The sequence below is a fragment of the Cottoperca gobio genome, chromosome 7 (genome assembly GCF_900634415.1).
Source record: "Cottoperca gobio chromosome 7, fCotGob3.1, whole genome shotgun sequence".
In the NCBI taxonomy this organism is placed as follows: domain Eukaryota; kingdom Metazoa; phylum Chordata; class Actinopteri; order Perciformes; family Bovichtidae; genus Cottoperca; species Cottoperca gobio.
The window spans coordinates 13,030,577-13,053,545 of record NC_041361.1 but is presented as its reverse complement, the minus strand read 5'-3'; the positions used below and the strand labels follow the sequence as shown (position 1 = coordinate 13,053,545).

The following is a 22,969-nucleotide window of genomic DNA, read 5'->3' as shown; positions in this document are numbered from 1 at the left end:
TAGACACCATTTGGCACCGACAGGCATTGATTACAAGGGTCTTTGCCGTTCAACAATAGAATTACTGTGACACAGCTACCGCAGACGAGCTGAATGATAGTGGTGTGGAGTGCGTACGCTCATTATTTCAGGTTTTTCACATTCCCCGCCTAAGACCAGGTATTTCCATGTACTGATTAAAGGTGAGATGAGCATGGTTAACGTGGTGCCTTGTCAAGCTGGCTGTGCTGGGCTCTGCAAGCCCTCCGCTCCTCTCTGGCTCTTCTCTTGAAGTGTAAATAGGCTCCCTCCCCCTTCCTCTCTTTTTTTCCCTTCTCCTTTCCTCTGCCAAACCTGTCACTCACAAAGAGATGAGACTTTCATAGTATGCACACTGTAGCGGCATAATAACTCATGGGAGAAAACCACATCTTGTATGGAAAAGAATCTTCTCCACAGCGAGTCATAAAAGTGATGCAGTTCTTACAAAATCTTAACAGAGCGGTGACTTGCGTGACCTTTACCTGACCTGAGGTTTGAAGCCTGCGGCTCTGGGCTGCAGGCTGATCCAGGATATCCAGTTTCTCTGTCGTCAGATGATCGGACAACATGTGTTCACAAAATGAGTCTCAAGCAGAGTAATTCAGTTTTGCAGTTTCTATTCAATCGCCTGCCCAATGTTCAGACCCTCACTGAACAGCAGAGGCTCCTCAGAGCAGGTCAAAAAGAGGTGAAAGAGCTGAATGCACTCGAGTAGAAACAGACATCTAAAAACACACAAGCTTTACTAGCTGGGCCAACCCTTTAGGTATTCATCGTACAGACAGTCTCTCAAACTGTATAGCCTTAAGGAGTAAGGTCAACCTCAATACATAAAGAAATAACACAAGTATAAGCGTCTAGAGCAGAGGTGGGGAACCTCCGGCCTTCCGCTGAGACCATTTGAGGTAATTCATAAAAACACGCAAAAAAACAACAAATCTAGACAGCAATAGACGGGCGATTGACTGTTTTTCCTGGTCAAGGTCAGAGCCCAGCGTGGCGAGTGTAAAACAGAGAAAGCTGGATGCGGAATGAACGATTATTTCTTTGAGGAAGTAAAAGGCCAGTGTGTCTAGTTTGTGCGGATGCGCTTGCGGTGAAACACGAAACATGTCAAACTGCACAGCTGAAAGGACGAGTGTGTTTGGATAAAGTTAACGCTCTTCGGCGGCGTTTGGCCCAACAAGCAGCTCTCTCCAGAGCGTAACATACAAACATGGAGAGATAGAGAGGTAGACCACCACACCAAGAACAGACTGTTCCACCACTGCTGTGCAATCATCACTGCCATCTGCAATACTCACTTTATTTTCTACCAACCACTTGGTACTTATATTATTTTTATTCTATTTAATTATTGTTTATTGCCTTTTTACTTCATTATGTTCTTTTGCTGTGACAAGATACATTTCCCCGTTGTGGGACTAATAAAGGATTGTTTTCTGATAAAACAGAAAGATACATGGATAAAAAAGTTGATTTTTTGCACAGCATAAAAGAAAGGTGAAATGAATGGGCTGTGTCTTAATTCTTTTTTCCAGAGGTTATGAGTTCAATAATTAGTATGGCCCTCGAAGGATGTTGTAAAAACAAATGGCCCTTGACATGAAAAAGGATCCCCACCCCTGGTCTCTGTCATCAAATGGTTTATATATTCTTTAAGACATTTCTAAAAATGTATTCAACAAAATATTTTGGAGGTTAGAGTTGAAAGCTTTTATAAAGTTAGTCATTATGACCTCCACGCCGTTCAGTTATACTTCGGAGAAGTAGAATAGCCTATTGGTGCTGAAGGGAAAAAATAGTTATTTTCCATGCTATAAGAAAAAGCATGGAACATTCTTGAAAAGTGTCCTTGAACCCAGCAATGCTTCAAATTTGACTAGCATTTAAAAATAGATGGAGTTTTGTGTTGACAGGGAAAGCAAACATTTTCTTTCCGGACAACGGGACTTGTTTACATCAATTTATTGAAGTAATTTGTTGAAGAATTCTTTTAGGTGCTTCATTTATTTGATGGCGCAATCTGATCCTGCTAGGCAAGGCATTATCTTAGCACAGGCGGTAGATGTAATAGAAGGTGAAAAAGAGTTTAAAAGGCTTCCTTTGTTACATCAGCCCCTGTTACCTCTTGCCAAGTGCTAATGTGATGTCCTAATTAGAAGTCAAAGGTGGAATAATATCACATTATGTAAATATAATGTGACAGAGACGAGGTGATTATGGTTAAGATTGATGATAATATCCAGGAAGGCTTCTCAAACCTTTATCTTCTATCTACCTTTATTTTTAAATAGCAGGAGACAGCTTTGTGTATGATAGTCTTAAGATTAAATTTTAATGATCCCTGCGGGGGGAATGAGATAGCTGCAGCAGCAAATAGTGGTAGAGCAAAAATAAAGAAACATAGAATAGAAACAGAAAAATACTATATAAATAATAAATGTGCATTTTAAGTGTTATATAAACCAATACCACTAGAGCATTTTGTAGCATTTCGGATTACAGAATTATTAGATTACAGGGACAAAACCATATGCAACAAACATGGAACGTGTGCAGAATATGATAGTTAGAAGCAGGAAATCAACTTTCAGTTTGTAAAAATATGAGTTGACAAGAATTTAGGACTGTGGAGACGATTCAAATGCTTATCAGTAAATTCACTTTTGACAGATGTGCACACATTTATCAACTGTCTTCTTCGAGTTACTCTTTATGACGTTAGAAACTTTGTGAGGAAAGCTGAAGCCCTGCAGGAAAATAATTAATGGCAAAAACTTCATGAAGTTCATGCTGTTCATGCTTCAACCTGCGAGCCTGTGAATTGCTCAACACCAGCACAAATGTACGGTATATTATTCTTACTTCAAGTGAGTTACTACAGTGAATTGTGTTCCCCACTCACCTCCTGTCAGACCACCTTGGTCGGTAGAAAGAAATGGACAGTGCGTTTTGCCAGGGACTGATGGTGTCTTTGCCCTCACAGATGGTCATTGAATGGGACTCTCATAAATCTGGGCCTGGATCGCCGGCGGCGTCTGTCTGGGGGCAACCTCATTATAAGCAGTCTGGACCGCTACCAGGATGTAGGAATGTACCAGTGTATGGCGTTCAACACTGTAGGAGCTATCCTCAGCAGGAGAGCAAGTCTGCAGTTTGCCTGTAAGTTGAAGTCAGTGTGTGTCGCTTTTTATTAAGAAATGGTAAGGAACTGGAACTGCACTTAGCAAATAATGCAGACGCACACCGAACTAGGTGGCAGATATTTGCAATATTTATGAGTGCCGCAACTTTAAAGCAATATCAAATGCTGAAGTAACATGGGAGCAGTTTAAGCGTGACAGCTGTGCTTTACTTATGGCTGTACATGCAATTTCAGAATGACTACTTCACTTTTCCTTTATCGTAAGTCACTGGTGTTTCATTAGATGCACTCTGGGGTGAAGTAGTCAACCAAATTGTGTAGTGCATGAAGAATACCTCAATAAGGACCGAATCCAACGTTCACTTTGACTGTAACATAAAATCAGTAATGCAAATGAATAAAACAGTACAAACATTTATATTACAACTGCATTGCCATAAAAAACAAACACACATATCTGTGGTGGTGAAACCAGCAAACATCTGAAATGAACACAGAAATGAAGATTTACTATTTATGTACTAATCATTAAGGCTTCTATTCACGCAGATCACACCAAAACATCTTTTCACACCTTCTCTTGCCGGTATTTGGCCATGCAGATGTTTTGGGTTGTATTTGACAAGCTTTTAAGATGTGCACTGCTGAGACATAATGACAAAACTCAACAACAATGACTGCAGAAATAATGTCTTGGCTACACTGGATAACACCTCGCTGATAAGATTTGTTTTATCCATTATCACCTTCAAATAAAAATAGCCCAATTGTAAACTTTGAAACTGTTTGAAGAGAAGTGTGGATTATACAGAGACACCTGGAAATACTGTACCTGCATGGCTGAATACTTCCAGCGGTAAGTGGGAAAACATGTGTGAGTTCTTTTTAATCCTGATCCTTTCACTATTAACATGGGAAACGTAAGTAATAATACAGCTGTTGTGTGGTTTTCAGTTTATCTTTCAGAATTGTTAAATATAGAATAATAATAAGCAATAGTTTAACATACTATAGCTGAAGTTAGACCAAGCAACCAACTGCATGTCATGGTCTTCATCGATGGATGAAGTATAGATAGATATAGATATAGGTATAGTTTTTATCTTTTTCTTTTTCTTGTTATAATTTATAAAGGATATAAAAAAACGACTATCTAAATACATTGCAAGGCTCTTGCAAGAAAGTTTAAGATACGTTACCTTCCCGGTTATCCCCAAATACGACCCCATTTTATCTTAGCTACCTGAAGGGTGAGGTTACTATGTGAAATATGACCAAGGCGACTATTTGTGTTTTCCTTGTAGTTGCTATGTGTTGTATGCTGTCACTGACGAGCGCTTTAACATCATTGTCAATTTGAGTACAAAAAAAAGGAAGAAAAATACATATTTAATATATAATTTAGGTCCTGAGCTAACATTTCTGCTCTGTATTATTTGGGCTTTACAAACGCCCTCATATGTACAAGCTCTTTTCTTTCTCATCCCGTCTGCAGAAGTGCAATTCTCATGATAATATCCTTACGTGCTTGTGTCAGAGTCTTGCTGAAATCTTTGCTCTGCACTGTTCCACTCTGATATGTGAGATCCTGTGGTGATCTTCCTTTTCATTTTTGTTTCCCTCAGACTTAGATCATTTCAAAGTCCACACCAGAAGCGCAGTGTCAGTCCGTGAGGGACAAGGAGTGGTGTTACTTTGTGGAACGCCCACTTCCTCTGGAGGTAAACCTTTATCTTAACCTCCAACTGTGCCGTTCTCAAAACTAGTTTCTCAAAGATCAAAGTATGATATTGCCACCATTGATTTGCCTTTAATACTTTTATATCACATTTAATATCACATTGTCTTATATGCGTCCCTGTTTGTCTTCCAGACCTTACGTATGCGTGGGTCTTCAATGAGTACCCATACTTTGTTCAACAAGACAATCGGCGTTTCGTCTCGCAGCAGACAGGAAACCTTTACATTGCCAAGGTGGAGCCCTCCGACGTGGGCAACTACACTTGTGTTGTGATGAACAGCATCACAAAGGGCAAAGTTCAGAGCTCACCTACGTCTCTGATCCTCCGGACAGATGGTAAGACACACAGCTCACGGCGACAAAGTGACAAGTGTGCCTTTCAGCCATGTATTAAAGACCTTTCCCTTTCAAGGTGGCTTTAATCATCGTACTTGCATGAGTGCTCTTTGTCCTGTCGTGCCTCGCTGTCGTTGAGTCACCGAGCGCTAATGCTTGTAAGTAAATAGTTGCTCCTCAATATAGGCCAGCAAACAAAGCACCCAAATCTCCTCTTTGCTGACTTCGCTTTCTTATAATTCGCATTCCCTTTAAAAGCTTTCACTGTGCTTTCACATGAATTCTCCAGCCGGTTCTCTTTGGTCCGTTGTTCTATTCTCTGTTACGCCTTCATAGAAAGAGTGAATAAAGATTGCCTTCGAATGAATTAAACATAAGCCATACGTCACTGGACCATTACATTGAGTGTTCTGGTGGCTCAACCAGTTAGTTTCCACTCAGTGTACTGTACATGTAGCTGCATACATTTAAATCTCATTGCATCGCTTTATGATCCTAGCCTTGACTGTCCTAAATACTGATACAAACAATAAAACACAAGAGGTTGGGAACTGCCCACTCAAGCTCTGAAATAATAGACAAACAGCCAGACAAGCTGAAAAGACAAGATTTCAAATTCCACTCCGTCTATTCCACCAAGATATTGAAATGATTCCTTGCTGGTATTTCACTGCGCTCTGGCGACTGCATATTTAAGTGATGTACTACTTTGAGTTTACCCACGAGAGAATGTTTGCTCATGTGTCTTTTATTTCTCCTCTGTTAGTTTTACAGTACAATTGTTTGGTCCATAATGCAAGCCATATTGCTTGTAAGTCATGAATAATGGAGGATTGAGGAAGTTCTTGTGCTTGCTCTTCATAGGAGTGATGGGCGAATACGAGCCGAAAATAGAAGTTAATTTCCCAAACAATGTACCCGCCGCAAAAGGATCAACAGTTACGCTGGAGTGCTTCGCCCTTGGAAAGTAAGCTGGATTCTTTGAAATATGTTTTCAATCTTCCGCTGTCTTTCATTCCAGACATCTGGATTTCTATAATGTAAAGTTACTGTGGCAATTATATTTCTCAGAGTGTGGCATCAAGCCATTGTGGTTTTAAATAACCGTGTGAGATGGTATTATTTGTTCTCAGATGGGGTTAATTCTAAACCATTCATCCGCAAAAAAGACACAGTGAATAGGCTTTTAAGCTTGATCAAACACTTTATAGCAGGATTACAGACACCTGCAACCTGAGCGACAATCTTAAAAGTTGAAAAGAACTTGAATCAGGATCTCCGTCCGCTGAGGTTTAATTCCTCTGTCTCTTTCAGCCCTGTCCCCGAAATCACCTGGAAGCGAGCTAACGGCGTTCCCTTCCCCAGCAAAGTCAAAATGAAGTACTCGAATGCCGTGCTGGAGATCCCCAGCTTCCAGCAGGATGATACGGGAGGATACGAGTGTGTGGCTGAGAACAAGATGGGCAAGAACACAGCCACCGGTCGACTGGCCTTCTACGGTACTGAGACTCTTGTTTGGCTTGCTCAGACAACAGAAAACATGCTACTGGTTGTAAAAGTATTAAGAACTTCGTAGCATACTGTTCTCCATTCAATGCCGTTGCCGTTAGTATCAAGAACCGGTTTAATTGGTTGAGGTTAAAAGTAATTATTTGGTAATATGATCATTGTTATAGTTTTAATAGCTCATTATTATATACCCAGCCGGAAAAGTCATTACCTTCTTCCCACGCTGTTGGTTTTAATTTTACTGGAGTTTTTACATTTTTGAGTTCTCGGCTTCTCTCAGCTGCTGGGAATCTGTGAAAGAGGGAAAATGACACCTGTCTAACTGGAATTGACAGAATGGAAAGTGCCTGCAAAGTGAGCTGTGCTTATTATTATGAGCACAACACTCTATTAAACTTCCTGAAAAGCTGTAATTATGTAAGAGGTAAGAGAAGCTAGGGAGTTGTGTGCTGGATGGGGAAACACAGGGCTGATGTTTGTTATACACAGAATTAAGGTGACTGGTTGGGGTGAGCTTCAGCCGTCAGGAGAGCTTCCTGCTCTGCGGCGCAGCGTTTCGTGCTAATCTTGAGTTGCCACAGGCTGCTGACACATTTAAGTGATGCAACTGAGTGATAACCTACATTCACACCTCTCCTCTTTAAAGACAAACCAATTCTCACGACGCTTTGTGATTTCCACCTATTGGAGCTGTCAACCTGTGCATCCTTTCCTTTGAACTATTTTGGATGCGGTATATTTAATGAGGTCCATGGGTCCTTGAACAGTCTTACATTTAATTGTCTTAAATTCAGGCCTAAAAAGGTCAAAAATAATCTTACATAGCACTTTATAGGTCCTAAAATAAATGCTCTACTGTTGTGTTAACTTGTATTTATTTGTTTGCTTCCCTACCAGCTTCTTAAGATTTAGATTTTACATTTAGCTAGGCTTAGATTAAATTCTGCTTCACTTTGTTGCGATAGTGTATATTCAGCCAGACGTGATGTTTAACACACTGTTGAAGCCAGATCAATAAATTCATGTAATTCTAAGACTTATTTTCATTCAGGCTAATTTTCCTTCATACTTCTTCTAGTATTAAAAAAACTTAAAAAGTAAATGTGTGTTCCCTCAGCCAAGCCTCAGTGGATGCAGGCCATGAAGGACACGGCCCTGGCCATAGAGGAGAGACTATACTGGGAATGCCGAACCAATGGCAAGCCCAAACCCTCCTACACGTGGCTGAAGAACGGCCAACAGCTTCTCTCAGAGGTAAATTACAGCATGTCTTCTGGCACTTACTAATGTTTCATTTTAAAGACTTAATCCTTAGCTTCAGCGCATCCTTTCATTTTAGAGAGCCTGGCATAAAGCACGCGGCGGTCTTTCCAAGTGCAATTCAGAGTGAGATGAGAAGAGAGTGTAAACGTCTTGCTGAGGTGTGCCAGTGATGAGACATGGATGTAACTGTCTCTTATTCCGCTCTACCTTGGCAGATTACACAGTCTTAGAGAGTGGATCAGTGTAGTCCCTGGGAGATTGCTCCATTTCATCTGAATGGAGTCTGTGGTTGTTTTTCATTATTCATGGTGCATGTTTTAGCTCCTCCACATTTAGGGACAATGGGTTTAATCTACTGTGAAATATACTATATAGCTGCACACCTTACCCAAGACCACCTGGGATTTACATAGCTTTAAACTTGACTTGCCTTTATTAACATGTTGCTGTTGCTTTATTGTCTGAGTAGCATTTCATTATGCACAGGGTGAGGCTTCTGCAAAAATGACCTCTGTTATTATCCTTCTTAAATGTCGTTCTTTGATTTGATTTTAAGAATGTTGCGAGGTTTATAATGCACCTTTCGTGATTTCAGTTTCAGATATACAATGTATGGCTTATGATAATCAATACTTTTGTGTAAATATATGTTCTTTAATTCAAAGAGAGGGCTAAATCCTCTCACGCGAAACACAAACAATATTAAGATTGGACTACGATGCGTTTAGTTTCATGGAAATATGTATATGTGAGGTTTTTTAATGCAAAAACCTTACATATAGCACCTCAAACAAGATCTATTCTGCATAAATCATTCATGAAAAATGTCTAATCATACATGCATATGGGAAAATAAATTATTTTTATAACAGGACCCTGAATTGAGCCACACATACACAAATCTTGCAAGCTCAGTTTTCACTACAGGATATTATTACAAGCTGTAAAGACTGGTTTACACGACGGAGAGAATATTTGGAAAACAAAAATGTGGTTCGTGCACTGACTCTGATTCATTCACTGCAACAACATAATCCTGATTTGATCTATGCCCATTGACAGTGCCTCTAACCCAATCCAATTCTTATTGAGCTTTGCCAGAGCACGCTGAGCAAAGCAAAAGCTACCTTCAAGTCTTAAGCAATAATTGCTTTCTTTCATCCTTTTTGTTCTCAGGACAGAATCCATGTGGAGGACGGAGTCCTGTCAGTGTCGGTGCTGACCCTATCTGACACCGGCATGTACCAGTGTGTGGCTGAGAATAAACATGGCGTCATATATTTTGCTGCTGAACTAATGGTTTTAGGTAGGATGGCATTTATCTCTCCCTTAAATCCTCCAATCATTGTTGCCAAAGAATCTTAAAGGTCATCTTACTGTCGTTCTTAAAGGTTGTCTGGATTAGCGGATAACGGGGTCAGCGAGAAGGGTTTTGTGGAGCCAAACACATTTAAAAAATATTTTCCTGATTTACTCAGTTGAACAATAAAAATTATCTTTTACAGTAAAACAAATTAAAAGATACAATATATTTTTTTGCTTCTCATAAATGCATTTTCTTCATAGAAAATGGAATGAAAATTGCCCGTCGTGATTCGATTCTATATTTATTTTCTCCCATCACAAATGTTTCACATGTCTATCTCCATTACTTTACGATTTGATGATTTTCACAGATCAAACTGAGGCGTGCTTCAAATGCCCTGTGAGATTTGCCGCAGTCTTGTACTAAAGTCAGTTTACTGTTTCCCATCAGCCTCTCCTCCAGACTTCACAGGGAACGTCCTCAGAGCTTTGCTCAAAGCCAAGGCAGGAACTACAGTGACTTTAGAGTGTAAACCCCAGGCCTATCCCATCGCCAGCATTTTATGGAAGAAAGGAAACCTGCCTATCCACACCAATGACAGGTAGTGACTGAACTGAAAAGTGGCTGTATGTGTTCTGAAAACACTTTTATGATGCCGGAGAAAAGACCAATGGCTGTTCAAAGAAGTGATAGTAATGCACTAACATAAGCTATTCAGTATTTTTCTTCTTATCCTTTGAAGCCTTGGTCTAATTAATTAATATTCAAATACACAGCTCGATGTCTGTGATGATGAAGAACACTGACATGTAGACAAAACCAGAATCTGAGTTTATATAATGATAAAATGATTTTTCTTCTTCTTGGAAGTTGGATTGCAAACTGCTGTCTCTGTTGGTACACTCCTGTAGGATCACACTTTCTCCAGATGGAACATTGAGGCTTGCCAACGTGAGCAAATCTGATGCAGGCAGCTATACGTGCTTTGCGAGGAATAGATTTGGCATGTCGAGTACAACAGGAAGGCTCCTTGTTACGGGTAAGCTCCGCTGTGACATAGCAGAATGTTTATGCATCCCACTTAGTAAGCAGTATTTATCGCTGTGTATGGATTAATGCATGGGAGAGTTACTGTACCGCAAGGACTTCAGTCAATACCTGGTGGGTGGAAACATAAACAAACTTCAGGTTTTCCTCTGAGGAGCGTGTCAGAAACTTTGCGAAGTCTCTATCCTTGATGGACTTTGCATAATTGAATAACAGCCATAAATGTTTTTAGAGGATTTTTTAAATGTCATTCTTGTTTATTTATTGATTTGAGGGGCTGTAATGGTTACCAAAACTCAACTGCAACTTGTCCTTTACTGTAGTTGTATAGAGTTGTTAAGTGCGGCCGTATTCTGCAATAACTCACTTGGAAGGTGTTTGAGAAAATACTCTAGCATTGTTTTCCTCAAAGCAGTTGAAACAACCAATTCACTGCAACAAATGAAAGTGCCCTGAGTGGAGGCAATGAAAGTGTTAGTGAGGAGGTGTTACAGATGCTGTTGTTGTGGAGCGTGCGCTTTCAGTGAAGTGATAGTTGAGTGTTCTCTTATTGGTTTTATTAATGTGCTGAACGCTATTGTGTGCCACTGTAACTGCCAAGGCCAGTCTTTTTTTTTTTTAAATGGCTCGGGTATTTTTCAAGGCCATAATGCAGTCAGCGACACAGAGCCGCGACCCAGACGTTGATTATTACTAGCTTAAGAACTGAGGGGACTTTTTTTACATGTGGTTTCCTTATCCCTCAACACTATAAGGTAAGATGTAAGAGTGCAAATCCTCTTCCTTTGTGGTGCACCTTCTTAATTTCATACTAGCAGATTCATTATCTTGACTTTTGAAGCACGGCAGTCTTAGCCAAAGGATGGCTTTTGTAGACTTTGAAGCGGTGCCCTTCGTTCTTGTTCTGGATGCACAGAGCAGCCCATTACATGACGTTTTATCTGATCCGCACTATATTGTAATTGCTATCAGGATTTCAGAAGATTATTCTAGCCGTGTCAGACTGGAGTATTAGGCCATTTTAGTAGTGGCAGGCTGCGTGTTATCACATTATTCGACTTAAGACTTTCATGAGACCTTCCTTTATGATAATGATAATATGATAATAATTATCTGCCTGTGACTTAGTGTATTACGGAGCATGTTCTCGTAAGTGTAGTCTCATTGTTGAGCCTCTATTTCAGAAAATCAACAATACACTGCTCATCTCATTTCATCTCGCCATGAAATGTCTCATGTTCTGTGTGAGATTGGCAGCCGCCCCGTCCGAAATTACTACCTCTCACAATTTTTTTTACATTTCTTTCTCTCTGGGGCAGATCCAACCAGAATCACCCAGGGGCCAGTGGACATGGAGATCATTGTGGGCGAGAGCATCGTGTTACCCTGTCAAGTCGCCAGTGACCCCGTCCTTGACGTTTCTTTCTCCTGGGCCTTCAACGGACAGCTCATCGCCAAGGGAGATGGTCACTTTGAGCTAGTGGGTGGGGTGAGTGACCCCCAGTCATTCTTCTTCACAACGTGCAAATGGGCAGTTGGCACCTCTTTCCGTCTTGCTTCACTTCCTCCCTGCCATTAGTTAAAAGAGACAGCTTGTGGTTTGACACCATGGTATTTTTTGGAGAGATCTGCTGTGGCTAGTTTTGCTGCAATGGGTGTGATACCATCCTTTTTTTTGCAATTCTAAAAGTCTCCTTGGAGGCATAATAAGCTGTGGGAATTTGAACCGTTCAACCCCTCTTAACTTCAAATAGTACTTTTGTGAATGGAACCGTTGTTATGCTATGTCAAAATACACTTCCTAAAATGAAAACCATCATGTAGGTATGTGTAAGTTGCTCAGCCATTGTGACAGGTTGTCATGTTTTTGAGTGCTCTTCCCCTACTCGAGCTCAGCCTTCTGAAGTAATCTATTTTTCAATACTTGTATTTTTGCTTTTTTGACATAGCCTGCTGCACAGCTCCTCATAACAGGAAGGGGATTCACATCATTAGAGGTGTCTTGGCACAGCCCCAAATGACAAAACACTTTCGGAATACCCTTCGAGAATAACCATTCTTCCTTGTGTGTGTTTGACTGACAATGTTCAAATCTGAAAAGAGTCTTCCTCAGAAATGCTAGAATGTCCCCAGTTCAAAGAGATTATCAACTTAACTTTGCTGCTTCAAGGAATTTAATTTCCATAATTAAACCACGTTGGCTTTCCTGCCACATTTCCCTGCCAATACCAAGAGAACGATTTCACCACTAATTTACCATTTGCTGCTTACGGGTGTCCTCTCAGATGAGAATCTAGAGGGCCTTTTTTCCTCTCCAATCGAGCAAACACCAGCTGAACTCAATAGGATTTGCTTATTTGCGTAGTTTCTGGCAGCAGGTCTTGAAGGCCACGATGATGACCTCTGCAAAAAGCGAGGGGAATAGCAGAGGCCTTGTCAGACACATAAATTCCATTTGCTGAGTACAATTGGTGTGATCCTTTTCATCCGAACTCATCTTGGACAGAAGTATGCGACGAAAAGGTTCTGTCACATTCAGGATATTTTCATTATGTTGGCCTTTCATGGCTTTGACTCCAAGAACTGTCAAGACACAAAGTGTAAAAATATCTTTGGTGTATCATACCTTTTTATAAACAGGTGGGATTCTCCTCTGCTACGTCCGGCTAAATAACTGCAGGTTCTGCAAACGTTCTTTGGCACCGCTATTTACTGCACCTTATATATGCTCCACTACATTCTTTAATAAGCTGTCACAAGGTCTGTTATCTTTCATGCTACACAAAGCTTTCTTTCCTCCTCTGTAGAGAACAGCGGGAGATCTGATGATTAGGAACATTCAGCTTTATCATGCCGGAAAATATATCTGTGTGGTGGACACGGACGTGGAGAGCCTGTCAGCCGTGGCTGTATTGATTGTCAAAGGTAAGAAAACCTTTTCTCTGCTCTGCAGTCTCTAATTAAAACAAGGCTCACAGCCAGGATTGCTTTTGGGTTCCTCTTTTAAAAGAAGGGGAAATAAAAAAATCTAGACTTAACTGTACATGGTAGACAGAAAATGGAGTGCACTTATATAACGCTTTTCTACCTTAACAGACAAAACACTATGCAATTTGCCTCTTGTACACCCATTCCCACACACACACACACACACACACACACACTCACACTCACATGGTGGAGCTGCCATGAAAGGCACTGGCCTGTCCTTCGGGAGCAACTTAGAGTTCAGTGTCTTGCTCAAGGACACTTGGACATGTAATAGCTGTGAAGTGGGTGATAGATGTAGCCAAAAGCCCACAATAAAAAAAAGATGCCTGTACTCTGTAAGGGTTACCAAATAAACCAGTGTTGCAAAAAAAATTGGAGCCATTATATGAATATGCTTTACTGAGAATATAGAGAATTCTCGACTGCCAGGGCGTATAATGTTCACTTAGGCTTTTAAACTCAAATGGGTTTTGTCTGAGCCAGAGATTGCAGTGCGACCAAAATGCCCATATCCTCATGAAAATGATTCTGGATGTCATCACAGCGTCCACAGTTTTTATGTCCTGATTATTTCTAGTAGCAGTCGCTTGATTACATCAAATAGAGGAGGCTTGCTTGTCTTTTATATTGCATTCAGGGATGTTTGTGGAAGCATAGAATTTGAAAAAACTATGTGAAAATGTTCTCTCTCTCTCTTTTTAATGACCAATTTTCAATATTGTTGCAATGTACTTGGCAGTGGAATGTTTAGATGCCTGTCTGTGCTCGCTCATGCAGTATGTATAGCTCCAGAGACACACGATTGTCAAGAGCTACATCGGGCAGAACAAAATAGAACAACTTTGCTTATGTGTTTCGGGGAGAAGCAGAGTGAGAGGAGGGATGTTGCTGGCTTTGATCAATGCGTCAAATAGCCCAGCAAATTGGCACTACGCAGATATGTTAAATGTCAGATGAGGTGAGCAATGATATTGGTGTCAAGATTTGAAATGGTAGGATCCATATATTTATCTTGTAAGGATACCCACCAGTGATTTAGCTTGCCGTGTTAAATATCTTCTCGGCAAATGGCATTAATATATACTCCTTTCCAATTGGCTGAGGACTAAGTGGAAATAAGGCTGTTTCTCAAGCAGAAGGCAATATCAAGGCCCTGGAAATGGATTGGCCGAGTATTGACTGGAGAGAAACTTGTCTGTGATACAGATTGTGCATTATTTACACTTCCTGCTCACGGCAGCTGTCATGGATGTCTCATTGCTAGATCGAACGGCTCCAAATGTTGTGAGACAAAGCATGAAGCTGGATAGAAAACCAGTCATGGACGGCAAAGAATGTCTTTGCTTGATCACAACTGGAGACCGTTAGAAAACTGACAGTCACATGTCCAGTGTCCTGTTTGGAAACCGCCACTGCCTTTAAACCTATGACCCATAAAGGACATAATAAATGATTTCAAATAATGTGCGGCACACAATATTAGGCACATACAGTATATGAAGACAAAGATTCAACAATACTATCAACTCCAGTGATACCATGCGGGTACTTTGGGTTTTATTTGCCCAGGTTGTGACACATACATCTCTGAGGTGCCACCTACTCAATACAATGGACAATAGCCAGTGGTGGAAGAAGTGCTCAGATCCTTTACTTAAGTAAAAGTATCAATACAACAATGTAAAAATACTCCATTACAAGTAAAAGTCCTACATACAATGTCCTAGTAAATAAGTATTATCAGCGAAATATGTTGTTCAAGACATTATTAGATTAGTATGATGTTCAAACTGATGCATCAATGTGTAAGTTGCATTTTACTGTTGTAGGTCCAGATGTAGCTCGTGGTAACTCCTCTATTTACTGTTAGCTCGTTGTGTCCAGTGGTTCCCAACCTTTGGGCTCAAACAGTTATTCACATAAAACCATTTGAGGGGAAGTCACTCTTTGGTGGAACTGCTAACAACTCGTAGACGTCTGAAACTTTATTTTATGTTGTTTTCTTAACATTAAGTCTTTAATCTGTGAAGGAACTGTAACTGTCAGATAAATGTAGTGGAGTAAAAAGTACAATATTTCCTTCTTAGATGTAGTGGAATAGAAGAAAAAAGTCAGATTAAATGGCAGTTTAAGTATCTCAAGCCTGTGCTTAAATACAGTACTTGAGTAAACATACTTAGTTACTTTCCACCACTGACAGCAACACATCTTTTCATAAAAACTCAATTGTGATTGAAGTTGGAGTGAGTGTGATCGCAGCATCACATATGGACTTTTATGATCATACTTACAGTAATGCTGATTATTGGTGTTATTGGCAACAGACGCAGTATTGCGATCATGTTATATCCAACAGTGACAGTACCTCAGTCATTTTGAATGCTGTCTCCTGTCTCACTTCACTCCTCTCGCAGCAGTGAAGGTCAATGACAATCGCTCCCGACACAGAGACTCTTGACTGATCATCTGGGATCTTGTTTTTCACAATGGCAGTGGGAAATGTTTTAGAACCCACTCCATGATGCCTCACAAACACTCCACCGGGCGCTGGTGGTTATGGAGAAGGTCATGTTACACAGAAAACATCATGGTCGTTAGCGTCCTAACCACTTGATGAACACTTGAGCTTGTTTGACAGTTACATTATCCTCATCTTCCTGGAAGACAGTACGTAGGGAAACACACCTACTGTCGACAGTCAGTACGACACCATGCTTTTTATTATTTCATCACTTTTATAACAAAATGTTATTTATAATCACTTCCGACACGTGTGGCGGCGTATATTACAAATGTGGGTAATATTCGGTCAAGATCGAAATTATATCACCGTGTCTGTAAGTACTCATTATAAAGCCAGATATTAATTTGCCCCGTGCCAAGTTCACAATAAAAGCCCAGACAGTCTGTCCATATTAATAACTGATTATTTGAACACCCACAAGACACTGACAGCCCCCTCTTGCCTCAGCCAATAAAATATAATTAAGAGGATAAGGAATTGATCCTTGATTGTGTGCTCCATTAATATGTATTACTGAAGCCAGTGTATTAAAGGTTTTTTTTTAATCAGGGGCTGCTAATGAGTTTTACAGAGATCAATATCTCCAAAGCCAGGGCTTTAAGGCCAAATATATGTGGGCAGCACGTTCAATGCTTCTGTAAACAAAAAAATTGTACTTAAGCACTTCCTTGTTTAGCATACATGCATTTATTATATATATCACGAGTGCTTCATGAGCCATTGATTGTTTGTTAAAAATAATCATTATACGCTTAAATAATTAGAATACTTTTACCTAAGATTAGAAACCCCTTCAGAGGCGGTGAGCAGTGTGAGCAGATCTAGGGGCGTTATTATTCTGCGGTCTGTCTCACAGCTCTCTAGTGGTGTATTATTCCTGATGAGCAGACACCTTCATTAGAACAGGAAACAATTGATGAAGCTAAAGTAAAACATCACACCTCTTAATTGGTGGGATAATGAAAATAAATGATAAAAGTCTGGTTCTTCAGGGCTACGAGGCCCCTTTTCATCTTTTACCTTTTAATTTGACTCCCTGCATCTACTTACGTCTGCTGTTTTATCGATCATTTCCCGGGAGGACCATGAAAGGGAAGGATTACAAGTTGGTTAGGAAAAATCTTGAATTCACTTTTAATTCCTTGTGAAGGGCACAAGTTCTCAAACTTAAAGCTTTTTAAATATGTTTTTGTTTATTTCAAGATAGTAAGTAATCCGTTGAAGCAATATGTGGAGCTGTTTTTTATGCAAATGTATTTGAGTTTGAGCAGTACACACATTCACATCCACATTCAGCCGTCTGGTCTGTGCCTCTGCATGTGCGAGTACCTCACAGTGTCTGTTCCTGTGATTGAGCCAGGCCCCCCCAGTCCTCCAGACTCTGTGACGGTGGTGGAGGTGACAGACAGTACAGCCCAGCTGGCCTGGAGTCCCGGCCGAGACAACGGCAGCCCCATCACCAATTACCTCATCCAGACCAGGACTCCCTTCACTGTGGGCTGGCAGAAGGTTAACACAGGTAGGCAGCACTTGAAGATGAAATTTCATCTCATACCATATGTGATGTTATTCAGAAAATTCATGGATCCCCACTGGGAAATTCTCTTACTTCTCTTCCCGCTTCAGCTGGGAGGTCAGAGTGTAGGGTCAGCTACAGAACGAAGGCTCTGGAGATGGAAGGGATTCAGGGTCTTACTCAAGAGAACTAGAGGTCATTGTTGCTGCTTTTACATGATCTCATTTAAACCACTTTAATGACCTTTACACCTGCCTCAGTCAAAACTAAAATCCTTTTCATCTGCTTAAGACAAGTTAAGTCCCTGGGGATGACAGCTAGCCCTTATTGTAAGAGGCTAAGGACAAAAGTGTCTGTCGAATGAATGAAATCTTTAATTTTATTAGCTTATTAGACAGGGACAGTGCTCATTGATCAACGGACAACTGTAAAAGAGCCACACTTAGCCTAAAAGGTTTGTTCTTTGTTGTCCTTAGCACCCAAGAAATAGCATAAAACAACAACATATCTCTTACATAATATGTCTCTTATAAAATTCATTTACACAACATAAATTCACAAAAGAGTGCAGTACACCTCCACCAATAAGTAATGCCTCAATATAACATAGAGTAGTTATCCACTATCCCTTCTAAACAAGACAATAAGAGAGAGAAAAGGTAAAAGCTTCTATAATCCATATTTTTTATTTCAACAAGGGATAAAATGAATATATAAGAGGTTACTTGTAATGGTGAACCCAAAAATAATTATCACCCTAGTCTCCTCAGTTCCACAGAGCTTTTTCTTGCATCTTTCAGCTCATTGTTTTGTTTTTCTAACGTCAATATCGGCCACAGCAGGTGATTTCAGCGAAAAAGGTGGAAACTCGCTGATGAACACAGTGGAGCATTTAACACCGAAAGAGCCAGAAATATCCCTGAGGAGTTGGAATAGACCTTACCTTAACTTACTTTACCTTACCTTACCTTAACTTACTTTACCTTACCTTAACTTACCTTAACTTACCTCACCTTACCTTAACTTACGTTACCTCACCTTACCTTACCTTAACTTAACTTACCTTATCTTACCTTAACTTACTTTACCTTACCTTAACTTACCTTACCTTAACTTACGTTACCTCACCTTACCTTACCTTAACTTACCTTACCTTAACTTACTTTACCTTACCTTATCTTACCTTAACTTAACTTACCTTAACTTACTTTACCTTACCTTATCTTACCTTAACTTACTTTACCTTACCTTATCTTACCTTAACTTACTTTACCTTACCTTAACTTACCTTACCTTAACTTACGTTACCTCACCTTACCTTACCTTAACTTACCTTACCTTAACTTACTTTACCTTACCTTATCTTACCTTAACTTAACTTACCTTAACTTACTTTACCTTACCTCACCTTACCTTACCTCACCTTACCTTACCTTAACTTACTTTACCTTACCTCATCTTACCTTACCTCACCTTACCTTACCTTAACTTAACTTACCTTAACTTGCCTTACGTTACCTCACCTTACCTTAACTTACCTTAACTTAACTTACCTTACCTTGCCTTACGTTACCTCACCTCACCTTACCTTACCTTAACTTAACTTACCTCACCTTACCTTACGTTGCCTTACGTTACCTTGTCTTAACTTACCTTACCTTATATTGCTTTATATTATCTTGTCTTGCCTTGCTTTACTTGCTTACTTTACTTTAACTTACCTTACCTTAACTTAACTTAACTTACCTCACCTTAAGGCCCTGTCATACATATCGGTATGACGGAAACGTATGCCGGTGCATACGAAAATTTGCCAGAGTCCAAATACGTCCAACTTTTCATCGGATCGGAAAAGTGAACATATACAGATACGCATGTCTAACCTGTTGATAGAGTATCACTTACTAATACAAAATTGTATCGTCGTGATGTTAGACATACGTGAATACGTACGTGAATATATAGCACGTAAATACCTACGTGACTACGTTAGAGGTACGTTAGATATAGGCTGCGTCGGCTGACGGTGAATCCTACAGCCAACTTATTGATAACGAGTGGATAACCTATTCCTACCCTATGTTAACATTATGCCTGACGACGGAGTAACTTATTAAACGTGTTTCTACAGTACAGCTTGCGTTCAGCATGTTAGCCGTTCTCCAGCATCAGCATGACGTGAACCAGATGGCACTTTTCCAGCTCCGTTGTCCAGACGCTCTGATACGTTTTAAATTAGTAAGTGATACGCTATCAATGTTTGACATACGTATAATAATTCGTTATGTATTTGTTATGTATACGTCAGCTACAACACCGCTGTGGAAAAGTTGGACGTATTTGGACTCTGACACATTTTGAGCTAATTTTCATATACGGCAGCATGTTTCTGCCATACAGAACTGTGTATGTCTGGCGTGTTCGGCGTATCGTCTGCGTCCTTCAAACGATCACAACATACCCTTCATTTATATCAACCTATTGCCGATATTTCGTATCTTACCTTAACTCACCTTAACTTACCTTACCTTAGCTTACCCTAACTTACCTTAACTTGCCTTACTTTTGTCCTCTGCATTTCACCCATCCTTAGCAATAGATAGCACTGAGTAGCGACATTGCAGCATCCTCCTCTGGGGTCATACAGTCTCCTTTAGCATCTTCACACCTGCATGTCAGTTAAAAGTTAATTTTAGGCTCAGTTTTGCTGCACAACACATGGTAAGGAAAGGTCATCTAGGTCTGTGGCAGACCTGTGAGAGTCTAGACTCAAAAGCAAAGCTCAAATCACATTCATCACAATGACATACGGGCTGGATTTGTCTTTTTCATTTCATTATTTTGTAATTGTGTATAGATTTGGGTCTCTTATTATAGTTTTATTCCATGTGTTATTTTTATGCTTATGTATATATACTATATGTTTTTTGTTTTCTTCCAGTCCCCGAGATAATCGATGGAAACACACTAACAGCCACTGTAGTGGACCTCAATGCCTGGGTGGAGTATGAGTTTCGGGTTTTGGCCAAAAACAGTGTTGGGGTTGGAGAACCCAGCCCTGTGTCAGTCAAGACGAGGACTGAGGACGCAGGTACAGTGAATGCGATTACATTCTTTTGTTTAAGCAACAAAAGCATTAAAAACAAACTAATTAATATACACAAAACAAAACACAACTGCAAAATACAAACTCAAACCGATGCATCCTGATTAACACACAACTTGGTTCAGCAGGCCTCACAGATTATGATATAAAAATGACAGAGAAAGAAAAGAAAAGCTTATTATTTTTTGTATTACAAGTTTTCTGAAATGTTATTTGTAAATATGCAAATATATGCTAATTTGTATACATTTCCAGTAATCTGAACATCAGATAAAGCCAGGTTCAAAAGTATTGTTTAATTTTGTTGACATATTAGAGTCAGGTTTTTACAAAGAGGATTTTAGATATCACTTTTTATCAAAAAAAAAGCAATTTTCGCCATGTTTTAGGAATAACATGTTCTATAAATCAGGCTATGAATGATATATGAACAAACCCCTCTGTAAGAACCTTCAGAATATAGATAGGAAGGAAACTGGAAGGTTTGGTGTATGTGTTTGTACGGAAAGTGGAGATTTACGGCCCATAATATGAGAAAGAAAATCATTTTGAGAGAACAGCCTTTAAAGATATGTATCGTAAAATTCCATTCATTTTGCAAGACATTACAGGTGAATAAGGTAAACAAAATGAACTAATAGATATCACCATAAAACTTCCCCATGTGACTACTTACATTATTATTATAGTCTTTGTATTACAAGTTTTCTGAAATTGTATGTTTTAAATATGCAAATGAGGAATTATCTAAGAATCTAGAAACCTAAAGAGGCAAATAGACAAAGTGTTGTAAGATAAACATCTAAAGGTGTATTTGGGAGTTTTGTTTTTCCACTTATCTAAAAGCCGACATGTTATGGAAGCAAAAATCTCAAATCTCAAAATTGACAAGTGCATGAAAAACATTTATTTTAGGTACAGTGAATGTGCTTTTGTTCCTATAATGTTTTCATCCTGATCAGGTAGAAACTATGAGCTGCAAAAATACTAACGGTTTAGGATAATACTACCATCTCTTTGTACAACTTTCTCAAGCCTGAAGTGTTTCTTATATGGAGGTGTGAGTGAACATGCTCTGTGTTGTGTAGTTCCTGATGCGGCGCCAGGTGACGTGGGTGGAGGAGGTGGAAGCAGATCGGAACTGGTCATCACATGGGAGGTAAGTCATCAGTCTTATGTTCTAGTCTGTTATTCAAAGTGCCTGCAGTTAATCTTTTTATCCTTGAGTGAGGTGCTTAATATTTCTCGCTAAATCAAAGCCCCTGCTCTATTTGGCTTGCGGGTGTCATAAATTTTGGGTCAATTGAAGTCTGGCGCTGCAGTCGTTGTAATCTCTTATTTAAAGAGTCTGCATGTAAGGCATCAACAATGTGTACACAAGTAGTACACTTAATCTGACAGTTATTGTCATTTATGAGGCTTCGAAATATGGTGAATTACTGTTCAGCCAAATCTGCAATGCTCAAATCTAGCAATGAAGTAAACCAGTCCTAAGGTAGTTATATTTTATTAGTTGGCTAAAGCTTTCTCGTTATTTTAGTATTCTCATGTCATTAAATGCAGAAATAACTTCATTTTAAAAGCTGCACGGACGTTTTGTAATGAGCTTAGATTTTTTTTTTAATGACATTTTACTGCTCATTTCATTTCATCAGGTGGGTCGCAAAAGCAATTTGTGGGTCACGCACTTCTTTTGGCACCATGTGAGTGGGTGGTGATTGTGTCAGCCCAGCCGCGGGAAGAACGTGAGTGGCTTGTATATGTTTTAATATCACTATAGTTTTGTGTTTCACTCTCAGCCTGTCCCCGAAGAACTACAGAATGGTGAGAGCTTTGGTTACATCATTGCTTTCCGTGCCTTCGGAGAAGTTAGCTGGACCCACGTGGCCACCTCTGCCCCCGGTGCATCGCGCTACGTGTATCGCAACGACAGCATCGCGCCCTTCTCTCCGTTTCATGTCAAAGTTGGCACTTATAACAGCAAAGGTCAGGGTCCCTTCAGCCCCGTGGTCACCATCTACTCTGCAGAGATAGGTAAGGGAATGGATGTGAGTGGGTTTTATTTTTTTTCAAAGCTACAAAGCTTTCTCTGTTTTTGAAAAGGACATGAAAGATCATGAAAATGGTTTTATTGCATCCACTGGGCTGAAAGCGCTTGATGAATACAGAGACATGCTGGAGAATTATTTTGTACAAACTCTTTTTACATAGTAGAAAGAAAATGTGCAACACGTTTATGTTAGGACAGGCAGATTGCCTCCAAATATCACCACTCTTTTGAATGGCTATTCTGAAGTGAAAACCAGTTGGCATTTAGATCCATACTCCCTCTCAGCACACGGAGAGGGGGGTCAGTCTGTAAAGTAGTGTTGTTCTATTTACCAGCAGCACCTGTGTGTGACGATTCATTCGAGTAGAGATCAACAAGAACGTTACACAGTCATAAATGTAAAAAAATTGA

The 22,969-nt window shown here is 39.9% G+C and overlaps 1 protein-coding gene across 1 annotated transcript in view; it reads left to right on the top strand.

Moving 5' to 3' along the window:
• The window catches only part of cntn3a.2 (contactin 3a, tandem duplicate 2), a 38,042-nt gene that overhangs the window by 4,666 nt on the left and 10,407 nt on the right, over window positions 1–22,969 (top strand). The window contains exons 4-18 of the mRNA XM_029436363.1: window positions 3,011–3,186; window positions 4,795–4,890; window positions 5,043–5,246; window positions 6,111–6,213; window positions 6,561–6,745; window positions 7,873–8,009; window positions 9,195–9,324; window positions 9,775–9,925; window positions 10,236–10,363; window positions 11,691–11,860; window positions 13,179–13,296; window positions 17,247–17,405; window positions 20,344–20,493; window positions 21,597–21,667; window positions 22,308–22,542. Coding sequence (XP_029292223.1) covers window positions 3,011–3,186; window positions 4,795–4,890; window positions 5,043–5,246; window positions 6,111–6,213; window positions 6,561–6,745; window positions 7,873–8,009; window positions 9,195–9,324; window positions 9,775–9,925; window positions 10,236–10,363; window positions 11,691–11,860; window positions 13,179–13,296; window positions 17,247–17,405; window positions 20,344–20,493; window positions 21,597–21,667; window positions 22,308–22,542 — 2,213 coding nt within the window. The remainder of the gene's footprint in view (window positions 1–3,010; window positions 3,187–4,794; window positions 4,891–5,042; window positions 5,247–6,110; window positions 6,214–6,560; window positions 6,746–7,872; window positions 8,010–9,194; window positions 9,325–9,774; window positions 9,926–10,235; window positions 10,364–11,690; window positions 11,861–13,178; window positions 13,297–17,246; window positions 17,406–20,343; window positions 20,494–21,596; window positions 21,668–22,307; window positions 22,543–22,969) is intronic.